The 13,946-nt window shown below is 30.5% G+C and overlaps 1 protein-coding gene across 3 annotated transcripts in view; it reads right to left on the bottom strand.

Moving 5' to 3' along the window:
* The window catches only part of LOC105427900 (uncharacterized), a 46,834-nt gene that overhangs the window by 20,368 nt on the left and 12,520 nt on the right, over positions 1-13,946 (bottom strand). For 2 of the 3 annotated variants that reach the window (XM_089078283.1, XM_089078281.1), the window contains exons 2-13: positions 13,572-13,835; positions 12,735-12,795; positions 10,382-10,496; positions 8,444-8,680; positions 7,753-7,991; positions 6,725-7,009; positions 6,190-6,593; positions 4,958-5,085; positions 4,582-4,708; positions 2,826-2,956; positions 1,569-1,767; positions 962-1,114 (exon numbers count right to left, since the gene is read on the bottom strand). In XM_089078283.1, coding sequence (XP_088934409.1) covers positions 962-1,114; positions 1,569-1,767; positions 2,826-2,956; positions 4,582-4,708; positions 4,958-5,085; positions 6,190-6,593; positions 6,725-7,009; positions 7,753-7,991; positions 8,444-8,680; positions 10,382-10,496; positions 12,735-12,787 — 2,071 coding nt within the window. In that variant the 5' untranslated portion in view covers positions 12,788-12,795; positions 13,572-13,835. The remainder of the gene's footprint in view (positions 1-961; positions 1,115-1,568; positions 1,768-2,825; positions 2,957-4,581; positions 4,709-4,957; positions 5,086-6,189; positions 6,594-6,724; positions 7,010-7,752; positions 7,992-8,443; positions 8,681-10,381; positions 10,497-12,734; positions 12,796-13,571; positions 13,836-13,946) is intronic. The other variant, XM_089078282.1, reaches the window with a different exon arrangement.

Below are 13,946 nucleotides of genomic sequence, written 5' to 3'. Positions count from 1 at the left end.
AGAGAACATAAAAGCAGAAGAAAATAGAGAGAGAGAGAGAAGAGAGAGAGAGAGAGAGAGAGAGAGAGAGAGAGAGAGAGAGAGAAACCCAAATGTAAACAGAGTCCGATATCAAAGGAAGAATGAATAATGGCTATCAAGTTAGTCAATAATTAGTTTCGTTTGTGGGTGCATTCTAGATTTAATATTCGCATGCGAATGGAACAAAAGGACGGAAAACTCATAAATAATATTATGTCTTGCAATTTTGTGTAAAGACACTCGGTGCACAAAACGGTATTGTGCAACGGAATTTCAGTATTGGTGTCCGTGTTTCATGATAAATGATGCTTAATCTCGTTGGTCTAAACGAGATAAATTTTATAAAAAGTTATGAAATAATATGAAATATGAAATATTTGTGTATAGTTATTATAATCCGAAAGCATATTATATAATTATTAGAAAAATAATATATAAACATAATTTCTCAATAGATAAAATAATTTCTCAATAGATAAAAAATATTTTGCAAAGAAAGAACCAAAAACAGCGCGAACAATATATGGCACATTTTTTTTTAATTGTAGAACTTTAAACGTTAGTTTTTTATTAAATTTATTAAATTTATTGTATCAAAAAAAAATATGAAAATCTCTTTTTCAATGAATATATCCTCTGAATCGTTCCAATACTCTAAAGGGATTATTTTAAACCCTCAATTATCAAGTTCAGAAAAATTCGAATATCTGCTCTTATTCGCGATAAGCTCGTTTCTGTTGTATCTGTTGACCGAATAATATGTTCATTCTTTTTTTTTTGCGTAAAATGCGATGTTAAAAGGACTATAATAGATTTTCTTGAGCAATCTAATAAAAAAATAAAAGATTTATCTAATCATTAAAAATGAAATAATAAAGAAGTGCAGTGGAAGTAACACATACTTTAAACCTTAATCAGTAAAACTTTTAATGTTACTTACCCGGTTTCTCAGCTCTTCTTGCCGCTTCGATCACCTCATGATGCCCGATGCATTCGTCGGAACTCGGATTCTCCGGAAAAAGATCGCATTCCAAATAATCCGGGAGAGATAAACCGAAAACTTTGAGAAAGAAACCGCAACGCCTTTTGGTTTCTGAAATTGATTGAAGAAAAATTTATTTTTGGCTCAAAATCGAAATATCAGATAACGAAAGACTTGTGATATTCAAAATTTAAGGAAATATGATGATTTAACAGCGCAAAACTTGATATAAGGATTACCATACATTTATCAAACAATGGAATTGACTATTAAGACTTGGCTATTAACCAGTATTACTGCTAATGCATCTCGACGCAGCTTATGTTCGCAATTTATGGTTTATTGAACAATAATAATATATTGATTCTCGTTTTGATAACAAATAGATCATACTAAATATAAAAATGGAAAGGAAATTTCAATGCATTGCATTTATATTGTATGAAAACTGAAATAATTGCAAAATGAAAAAAAGATGACACTTTTAATGCACTAATTAAAAATAAAATAAATTTTAAATTAAATGCGAATAACTAGTTTCCTGAATGATAGTAAATTTACTTACGAAAGCAGAGACTGCGACAGGGACGTACGACATGACCCCGAGGACCGCATTTTGGCACGAAAACGCTGCACAGAAATAGAGCAGCCAGTTCGTAACATCTGACGTCAACGACAGCATCGTAAAGTTCTAACTCATGCTGGGCCTCTCGTTGTCCAAAATTGCCCATGTAATTTGGAAATACAGTATAGTTGTATGGAACCTGCAATTGAAATTGTAATCTAGCATTAAAAATTACATTTCACAATTGATTATCAATATCAATGATTTTATACAGAATACACAGATGAAACATTTTCACGTGATCAAACATGAAAATATTTGAAAACAGCAATTCACATCTAGAATTCAAAATTACGGCAAGAATAAGATAATTAACATTAATTGGTCGACATTATCGATGTTTTATCATAAATGATTGAAAAGTAATGTACGGAATTTTAAATTTAATATATATTTTGACATAAAAATTTCAGATTGATAACAAACTTTTAATGAATCATTCAATATAACCACATGAATCTCTATTATCTCAACTGTAACATTTTCTTCTTAAATTTTCTAATGACAACCTTTGCGATCTTCTCTTCTCTGCTCAATCCCATTTGCACTCAGCCACGTACGTACAGTGTACGTACTCAAAATGTGTACGACTACGCGGCAAGTGCCTTATGAATTTTAAAACGTACGGTTGTCCAAGCGCATCCGGGCTATCAAAGTGGAGAAGAGAAAATAGCGCAAAATGCATATTCAAAGGTGCAGATGCATCGGAATTACAACTGTCGACGGCTGTTTCTAATGTCCGCTGAGAATGTTTCGCCGCAAAAGAGAGAAAGTAACGTTGCCCACTCGTCGGTGTTCTGACACTGAGGGCGAATGGCACGATTACGATGCTGCATACCGGAGCAAATTCCGGTATGCCGCCCACGCGTATATATTCCGCGCGCAAAATTTATTTTAAATTCCTCGAAGACGGCCAAACCTCTTTCGAGAAAAGCATAATACGTATCATCGTGAACAAGCGGCGCTTTCCGCGTGCAAGCCGCTAAAACGCGGCGAATGTGTTTTCAAGGATGTGGATTCACGTGGATGTGGATTCCAGAGTTAACGAGTTCTCTTTCTTCTTATAACTTGATACATTTTAGCGGCTATTTTACGTGACATAACTGATAACATTTTACATTCACTTTGTTTCAACGTTTCTATTCTTAATATCAAATTACTGAAACGTAACGTTCATAACAAGGGTATAATTGTTACCTTGTGCTGCTGGCAGAAAGTCACAATAATAGGTAGACACACACCCCGAGCCGGATTCTTGTCGTCGACATTTTCGAATATCGGGATCACCGTGTATATGGTTCTATTCTCCCATTCATTTTCAGGATACGCTAGTCAAAGAAAAAATACAGATATTGATACGGAAAAGATATATTCATTCATCAATAATATCGCGTAGCGCTGTCGTAATTTATTTTTGTGTCATCGATTAAATTATTTGTCAACATATAAATTCATTTTTAAACATATAAATTAAATCATTTGTCATATCGGCTTGACAGATCTGTCGCATTCAAGGCAAGAAGTATCAATATACTTTCGTTGTTGAAAACGATCACGTTCCAGATGTTCTAACGGAATAAGGGGAGCGTGTACGTTGCAAACTTTTGTAATTATTAAAGTGTCAACCGCAAGCACGCAGTGCGACACTCGACATTACAATGTTACCTAATATTATCTCTCTTGGTTTTCACTTAATTTCAAATCAAAAAAATGAAAAAATATTAAATGTTTATTGCATATAGACATATATATATATATATATATATATATATATTATATATATCATAATAAATATATATTTTTAATTTACTATAATAATTTAAGTAAAACCAAATTTATATAAATATTAACATGATAATGTAATATATCTAAATGTAATATATTTTGAAATATAATATAAATAAAATATAATTTTCAGTATATTATATAACAGTATTATAAACAAATGATACTTGTGTATGAATGTGTTTATATTAATAAAAAAACTTTAATAAAAGAACATTAATAAAAAAAGTTTGTATTTTTAATAATATTATTCGTGATTTATACAAGAGAGATTAAGGAAAATAAAGTATACATAAATTTATAACTTCAATCAATCATATAATTTTATGCATTAATTTATGTATGTTATGTTTTTCATGTATCTCTTTCATAAAATCTCTTTCATGTGTACCGAGAATATGCAACAAATCTGATTAATTTATTAATCTCGGCATTCATTAACATAATAGCAGTAATACCGGGATAATATCAGTATTACTGAAAAATTATGTGTACATGCGTATATATTATGAAAATTTTGGTTATACATCGATATTTGAAGTACTCTCTGTAATACTGGTATAATTAAGATCTTTAATATCACGATTTTATAAAATGAACAAATGAGTATATCTAAAATTATTTCAGTATTTAATTCTTGCTTTAAATTATGATACATTTATTTTGTTAATATATTGATATTGTGAAATCTTGACTGCAAATTTAAACGTAAGATTTTAAAGCCATGTGTGTGGCGCGCGCGCGCGCGCGCGCGTGTGTGTGTGTGTGTGTGTGTGTGTAAAGATAGAGTTCGATATATGCTTTTTGTTTACTGAGAGTTAATGTTGACAGTTGGAATCAAATAGGTTACGAGAACTCGCAACTCGCTATTAACCTTTCGGTCTCGTGAAGCTCGTTGTTGCACGTGCACGCATATTAAAGTATTCGCAGAGTTTAACAATCATGTTTGTTTCAGTCAAATACTATTACATCGTTATTTACATCGTGATGTTTTTCAACTTTACTTGCAATATTTATACTTTGTCGGAAAAACAATTACGTTTTTAACACTTGTATATATTTTGACAATATTGATATTTTCATTTCTTTAAATCTTGACTATTTTAAATCGCTCATTAATATTGCACATCGAAAACATTTCAATTATAATTTAATTAAATCTACTCACTTTTGAAATATGCAGCTAAACCGCCAGCGATGGCCAAAAGAATAATGGCATTAAGCAGGACTTGGACAAATTTGAAACGTAATCTTCCCGTTGTCACGTAGTGGGTACTAGTCATATCTCTGATTATCTGAGCAGACATAAAAAAAAATTTAGAATATGTACTCTCGCAAACACACATTTATTACAAAATTTGTCAAATATAAACGGTAAATGAGACAGGGGAGAATTGAAATGAGAGAAATTAAATCTATATTCATATATAAAATTAAATAGTTTAATTTTATAATGTCAGAGATACATAATAAGTGCCTCATATTTTTATCTCTTTGTCTATTGACAAAAATGATATTAGTTGGCGTTACATTTAGGCGCTTACTTTGTGATGTAAGGAGCTGTTGTTCCCGGCATGCATCCTGACGATGGTCTGCAAACTGGCCGGCGTACTCGTGGATTTCGTTATCGGTCTACCAGATGAGTTATCGGGTTCTGATACCAACGCTCTGTCTATAGGCATTAAAAGCAATATCGATATTTTTTTTCTTGTCATCGATTTGTCAATATGTTGCGTCTCTTCCAAGATAAATGCTGAAGATTCCAAGATTCTAAGTTTTACAAATCGAGAGATAGAGGCAGTAGACAACATACGAATTGAAATCTTTTACAGATGAATTTTGCTATAGAAAACTTTATATTCCTCTTGCTTCGAATAGACTGCTTTAAAGGTAACACAACGTCGAAAGAGAATAAAAGAAAATAAGATGATGGAATACAATAAGACAGAAAAAACTTTTCGTCTCAGCTGTCGCGTTTTGCTTCAGCATTTATTTGTCGTTCTCAAGAAATGCCTTAAGCTTCACGAAAGAGACGGAATATAAAGAAGAAATTTCAATTCGTGAGATGTATCCTATTATCGTAAAAAAATGTCATAAAACACGTCTCTCTTATATTTTAATATTTTATAAAATTAACTTCTAATACTATTATTATAAGTGTTACGTTCTGATTTTAATATTATCATTTATGATGAAATTTTATTAAGATTCCAAAGATATAATTTATTAATCATAATCATAACTTGCGTTGAATATTTGGAAAACTATGCGAAATATTGTCGCAAAATGAGAGGAAGGGAACAATATATGTCATATTTATCTTGATATAGAAACGCGGAGGTTTGAAAGATAATCCCTCATAAAAAAGGTGATTCTGTAAAATATCATAAAAAATTTTATCGAGAAAATCTTTTGTTAAAAATTAATTCAGAAAATAGAATTGTAAAATTTTGTAATTTTATCAAAGATTAGAATTGATTGAGAGATTAATTTGTGAAATATTCATTCTCCAATGATTCGTTAAATAAATCAAAGATTGCAGATTTAGCTACTGTTTAGAATAGATCGATAACTGAGCCACGTGATTTTATTTTTCACATTCATAAAAGTTGTTTGTATTACATACTAGCGTAAAAATCAATCGAATTCTTTTCTGACGCTAAACGCGATCCTTTCTACCGGTGAATTCTTCGCTAATGATAACACTTCGTAACACTCTGTAAAACAACTAAATAAGACAACTAATCAAATAAACTTCAGCAAAGTCTGAACGTACCTGGGACTTTTCCGTGCTTATGAGGCAGAAGAGGGGTTTCCATTGTCTTGCTAGTATAACTGGGCGAACTGGTTTGACTGAAACTATCTGAGGAAACGTTGCTGTCCTGCCGGACACTGATAGGTTTCGGTACGGGACTCTGACAAATGGCGCTCAGAGGTGGTGGTAGATTTGTCTGTGTTGCTTTTGGCAATTTCTCAAGTTTCTCGCCGCCGCCGCCGCCGCCGCCGCCGCCGCCGACTCGCTCCTTTCTCAGATTATGCTGAAGAATATTCCTAGCTCTCTCCATGTCATTCTCATACTTGCTCCGTAATATCGGATGTTGCTGTTGCTGCTCTAAAGCTCTCTGTTCACCATGATAACGTTTGTCGAGATCATTCGGGATTGCATCCAGGTCCTCATATCTAAACGCAACGAATCGCGCGTCTACACTTATTGCGAATCAAGCAATTTGCTTGTAAACGCTCTCAAACCAGAGAATGAAATTCTATAAAATGATGAAAATAAGAAGGAAGCTACATGAAGCTTGTTATACCTGAGCTTGTCCTTGCTTATCCGTCTTTCCATCTCCTGACGTCGACGATAATCGTCGTCTTCGTGCAAACGTCTTTCTAAATTTTTTGACGCCGCTTGCAATTCCTCAAACTTCGATCGTCGCTCGCGACCGGAAGTCAAAATCGTTGCGTATTTTAATTCATCTTTTTGAAAGATCTCCCTTCGCGGTAATGCTATTTCTTCCTTTTTGGGTTTGCTCTCAAACGATTCTCTCTGTTCGCAACTACTAGACTCGTTCTCTTTGATAAACTTTGACAATTGCTGTCTATATATGAAAGGGGAAGAAGTCTTTAAAAATATATCTTAACTTCATCGAAGTAAAAATATCATTTCTTGTCATATAACAATTGTGTATTACCAAAATTTGTGATGTAGTCAATAAATTGGAGAATTTATTATTTTACAAATAATTAACACTATTTCTTAATGCAAAAAATCGAGCAATTAATTTTTTTTTACAAAAACAACATTCCATTAGAGAATAATCATCAAAAAGAATTATAATACTTATAATACTTGTTTTAAACAAGTATATTACAAATATGTTGTAATAAGCGATTCTGTTAAAACATTACTCTGGTTCTTCACCGTTATATGCGATTATATACTAAACTATGGTATGGAAGATACTTGAACAGTGGAGAAGTGCACCGTTGGTTTCAAGAATGTTCAATATTCTCATTTCTAGTTTGTCGAAATGGAGTCTGACCTCACAGTTTAACGAACCTATCGCGAGTGTAATCGTCCGTAATATTTCGCTGCAGGTCAGCCCGAACCAACATTATGTGTATTTTAATAGTGAAGCATGGCAAAATCCTGCGTTCAAGTATAGTTTCAACGCAGACTACTTAAAATAAGTATTCGGCATCAAACGTAACAAAATAATTGTACATACATGACAGCAATAACAAATTATTTTTTAAAAAACGTGCAAATTATATGTAATTCTTTTGAGAAAGCTTGTAAAAAAATATGTACAGAATCATATGGAAATAATATTATCATTACCTATTATGCCGTGACACCGAACACTGTTGTTGACGGCCATTCGAATCAAACTTCGCCTCGGTATTTTTAATCCTCTCGTGAAGCCGTTTCTCGAGATCCGAAGAGGCCTTTTGCAACTCAAAGTTTTGCGTGAGTTTACATCCTTCTTGGAAATTCGCTCGCTCGAAGTCAGCCACAAAATTATTATGCTTGTTTGTTTCCCGCCGTGAGTTCTTCTCGCCGTAATTCAACAAGTAATCCTGCAAGTCATCGAAAAGACGGAATTGTATAAACAAGTTCTATTCCGAATGAATAATTTTAGTGCAAGTATTGCACTTTGAAATAATTAATTCGTATTTAAGACAATAAATTTATAAACATTATCTTTAATATTATTCAAGAAAAAAGAAGTTACAAAACATCTATTTTTTTTGTTGAATTATTAATGAATGAATTCTTTAGAAATCAAATAATATTTATATTTTAATATATTTTTTATTTGATATTTATATCTAATATTTATATTAAAAAATATACTTTATAATAATTTAATAATTGCGTAAGTTGAGCTAGTGTATTGTGTTGCAATTTAGAATTTGATTTAAGCTTAATTTTAGAAAGATAAAGGGTTTTATTACATTACATTTTTTTTATTTTGCGTTTGTCAAGTTTAAAAGAATTTAGCCGAGAGTGTAGGATAATTTCATATCACCTGTGATATTTGATTCTGATTCCTGAAGGGACTCAAATCTATAAGTTTTGGATTCGTCGTATCCATAGTATTCCATGTAGTCGATATTCCTAAGGAAGATGTAGACGAAGAATCATTCGCTTTGCAAGAAGTTACTTGATTGCCTGATCTGGTTGGAAGTTGCACCGGAATAGGTTTCTCATTTTTACTTCTTTTCGGGATTGCCGGCGGTCTTAGCGGAATCGGGGGTGGTGCTACCTGTACAAAGAATAGAATACAATTTTTACTTATCTCTATGTTCTCAGATGCATAAGAAGATTTTTTACAATCTCATTATTTTGTAGAAATATCGATAGCTATATCAATTTTATTTATTATATCAATATCAATATAAATTTAAAAATCCGACGTGTCTGCTTAGAAATGAAGAATTAAACAATTCTCTTTATTAAACTTAAATCTAATATCTAAAATTTTGAGGAAAACTTTTGTATTTTACTTCAGCTAAACGGATGTATAATCCAATGTAGAAACATCGCCGTTTCATAAAGAGAACTGGCAACAAGCTATGTAATTTGCGTAAATTAACATGAAAGTTACGCGCAAAGTTACAACGCTTATCATTGCTCGAAGATAAGCATCAAGTTTAACTGGCTTGTTGACACCCGTAAAGTAACACGCAAGTTCATTAACTCCCAGCATTTATTGCATTAACAAACTCTCTTTGCGTGAATCGCTCTTTAATACCTCGAGTACTTTCAATGAGCTCAGCACAAATCTCTAACAGTTTGAGTATCATTATAATTCCTGAATTTGTTGATAAATGTTTATCGATTAACGACGCTTCAGTTAATGCTACACTTTAAAATATTTAAAAAAGATTTCAATTTTTAATATTCAAATTCAGTGTTCATGTTTAAAGAAATTTATATTCATGTATAATAATTTGTGACATAATAAACAGTTTGGTTGAAAAATTAAAACTTTTTACTGTTTATTGAATCACAAGAGAACTAAATAAATTGCTTAAAATTGTATTACATATACACAAAAGTTCTACGCTTTTGCTTTCTTTTCTCTTTTTTTTTTTTACAAAAGCCTTTTAGTACAGGCTTTCAATTTTGTCGGACAATCTTCTCGTTCGCCGATATTAATTCGCAAAGTAGCGGCGTACCACTAACTACCGGGCTTTAGTCGCGTGATTTAAGGTGTTGAGATTATGTGATACGGGATGCCGACCATGCGGTCGCAACTTTCCGAACTAATCTGCGTAGGAGATATAAAGTTCGAAAATCCTTTTAATATCTCCCGTCTCGCGAACTCCTATTCTTTTTTAATCATCATTACAATTTTCTCTTTAATATTTCTCAGCCGTGATGTATCATAATATTTATGACAAACTATAAATATATGCATTTGTATTTTTGTACATATAATTTAATAATTAATATTCTTTTAAATTAGTGTAAACCAGCATTGCTACTGTATATGTGATAATATTTTATATTAAGTAATCTCTTTCACAGTTAGATTTCATAATGTCTGTTTTATTTCTTTAAATTTAAACGTTTTCAATATGGAAAATATTAAAAACGTTTATATGTAAATGTACTACTTTAATTTTTTATAATTTTTTTTTTCATGTTATTATGTTATACATAATAAACAAGAGGAAAATTTTTTATTGATATAAGTAAGTTTTAATAAAATTATTAAAATGTAACTATTTATATAATATAATAAAATATATTAATAAATAAATAATAAATATAATAAATGATTTGTGCGTATTAAATAAGATGTTTTATTTATGGAATGTTCAAGATTTGTTAAATATCATCATGTTTATTATTTCAAAGTACATTTAATATAAAACAATGCACAAAATCATATTTAAACTGTGCTTAAATAGAATACTAATTTACAAAATTAAAACTAGAAACAAATAAAATTTGTTACCGCCGGCGTGGCAGAATGTCGACGTGGTATTGGCGGTGGTATATCATTTCCGGTGCGTGGCGGTTCCGGAAGTAAAGATGTTATGGCTGGCAGACCAACACTATGAATTCTCTCCCTGAAATATAAAAAATAAATTATTATTAAATTATCTTTAATTATATACTCTTTTGACCTCACAATACATTATATGGATAAGTATATTATATATATGATAAGTATATTATATGGATAATAAATATAAGAAATAAAAAAATATTCGTATATAAATTAATAATTCTGCCTTTAAACACGCTTCGAAGTAAATATAATTAATGTATAATTGTACAAAATGTGAAAAAATGTATATATAATAATCTTGTTAAATAATAAAAATTATTTTATTCTATTCATTTTTGTTATATTCTCATTTGCTTAAAGCTGTAGCTTTTCAGTTTTATCATTTTAAAATTTATAATTGTCAAATATTATATGCTCTAATACATTATTCTGTATTGTTATTACATTATTATATTCTTATACATTAATATTTACATATTATTAAGATATTTAAAATATAAAAAAAGAATGTATTAAATTTTGAAGAATGTATTAAAATGTGGGCTTGCGTATTATTAGTAACAATATAATTATTATTTTTAATTTAACTGCCAAATTAAAGAAAATGTTTTTAAAATAATTTTAAAGAAATTTCTGCGTCATAAAAAGATACATTTATATCTTTTTTATTAACAACTGAATTACTATCGCGTCGTAGTTAATGATCGTAAAAATTATTATTAGAAGACTCAATCACAATATTGATCTCGTCGTTAAATTGTTTGAGTACCGAATGATTGAGATCGTTAAAGTTACGCACAACGACCGTCATGTTGCAAATATCTATCTAGAATCATTAACAAAAACAGATTTATTGAAATATCTTTTTGCAATTCATATTTATCATTAATGTTTATCATTAATATTTATAATACTAATATAGTTTTCAAAAATTAGGTTCATTGTACGCTTAACTTCTTCGCGATAGAAATTGAAGTAGATAATCTCTAGGATAATTTTTTCTCTCTTTTTCCATTCGTTTTTATTTCCGGTTTTGTTTTCGTTTTCGTTTTCAACTGTAGTTTTCTTTTTGTCCTCATAAGAAGATTCGGGTCAACTGCAAACTCCATCCATGAGTCCGGATTAGCAAGAGCTGTGGCCGGAGAAGCTAATGCCTCAGGTTCGATCAAAGCTTTGTTTTGTTACTGACTTCAAGGATATTGTTAACGCGAAAAGTATTGCATGGCCTCGAGCCAAAAATCACAAGTTCTCATAGCTTACGATATTTAATAAGATTGAACAATATTTGCGCACGCTGAAGTGTTTTACATTCTCCAAATATATACAAAGAAGAAGAAGGAATAAATATGTTAGAGCATTAATAAATTATATCAAAACTAAAATTGAATTTTTATAAGAAAGTTATTTCATTATGTGATATTCACATAATCTTCTCTTTCATTAATATGTATCCTAAGGATTAATATATATATATTAATCACTATTATTATCACTATTAAATTCTAAAACACGCTTTGAATAGACGAATATTATTAGCTATTTTGTATATAATTCCAACATGTGTGTAAATATTTTATACACACAAACACATCTTATTTTTTTTTTGTTTTTCTCCCCCCCTCTCTCTCTCTCTCTCTCTTCCTCTTTCTGTTATTTTTCTATTATTATGCAATTACAATATATTACATTTTATCTTTTTTTATTATTATGCAAACTTATATAAACATTTTAATTAGCGCTTAGATTCGATCAATTAATTCTGCGAAAGTGTTATAACCGCAACTCATTTTTCTGGTGGCAACAACATAATGCGGCGTTTCATTATCACGCAATGACCACTGCGAAGTTTGTATCTCTCCAGTGATGAAAGTATATATTAACTCATACATCATCCGCATACTTGTTCACAATCTGTGAGTCTCGCATATTAAACTCCGACAATCGCATTATTATAATTAATATGTAGCAAGTTATTATTTAACTAAGAAAGAAAGAGAAAGAAAGAGAGAGATGGAGACAAATCACTAACTGTCACAAATTACTGTCTGATTAAATATCCCGCTGCGTTTACACTAAATTAATTACGGACGTGCCGCGGAAGAGTTATACTTTCCACGAAATTCATGGTTCTCTCATTATCGTGGCAGAAGCCGAACTTGAAATTGCCAACGGGAAACGGACGGCAAAACGAATTAAACCATGCTTTTCACTTTCTCGCGAATGAATAGAATTATTTTACTTTTAATTTAATTATTGTCCGATGCGTAGTTATTTTAAATTTTTAAAATTCTTTTACCTTGGCCGGCGTGTCGGGCTCGCATCATCATTGCATGATTCTGTAGTGGACATGTTGATTTCTGTAACACGTAAAGCAGAAATATGTTTTTTTTTTTATAGCCATGTAATAAATATGCATGTAGTAAATATATATGTATGTTACAAATATCATCACTCATAAAATATAACTTAAAAAATCAAAAAAAAATCCAATAGTAGTTCAATGATACTATATGCGTGATATTAACAAAAATCAGTCATGTTATAAATTATATCAAAAATAAAATATTATAAATTAGTTGAATATAATTTATAAAGTTTTTATTCTAAAACTCGTTTATTAAATTAACTTATCAAGCATGATAAAATTCCAAGTAACACAATTATTATTCTAGTGGCCTTTAAAATTTTATTATCAATAATATTAATCGCGTTTTCATCGGTTGTAAAACTCAATTCCTGTCAAATAGTTCTTTTATTAAAAATAACACAATTTCATTTTAAATTCTTATTTTTTTCTAATTCTTATTTATTAGTTTTAAAATTCAGTTTGAATAAGAAAAAGAAAATTTTTTCAAATATTATATTGTAGAAATGTAGCAAAACAAATTCTATATGCTTTAATGTTTGAATCGAGATGTCGATGTAGGACAGATATACGAACAAAATAATTTATCATCGAATGTATGACGAACGGGTTCAATCGCATGCACTGGCATATCGGTTACGCGATATGTGGTTTCAAATTATTATAATTTAATATAAATGCGACATCGTGCGTACATGGCCATTTTGATCGATAAGATTAATCCTTTAATCAAATAGTCTATAAACGATGACAGAGCTTCAGCTTTACCTTCCTGTGTGTCAAGTGAAAGCGCTGTTCAATTTCCTTTCATGTCTCTATCCGAATATGCATAAGTCATACTTGGTCGAGAGACTCAGCTCTCAATCTGCAACCGAGATCTATACCACTCTTGTTACACACAGTTCCGTTTCGAATTCAACCGTCTATCGAACTTCTCATCTCGTCGGTTGAAGAGTAAATTAAACACAGAGAGATATGATTAATCGTAAATAGATCACGATGCTTTTTCCTTGATAAACTTTGTCAAAGCTTCTGCAATATATTGTATACTTAAGAATAAAATAATTTGATGAATAATTATCTTAATATTTTTTTATAAAATCAATTATTTTAGCTTAGAAGAATTTGTTCCTATATGGAAAG

This window comes from Pogonomyrmex barbatus, unplaced genomic scaffold, assembly GCF_055798465.1.
Source record: "Pogonomyrmex barbatus isolate J1 unplaced genomic scaffold, ASM5579846v1 scaffold22, whole genome shotgun sequence".
Taxonomy (NCBI): domain Eukaryota; kingdom Metazoa; phylum Arthropoda; class Insecta; order Hymenoptera; family Formicidae; genus Pogonomyrmex; species Pogonomyrmex barbatus.
Note: the sequence above shows the minus strand (reverse complement) of the source record. Positions and strands in the feature narration are given on the sequence as shown.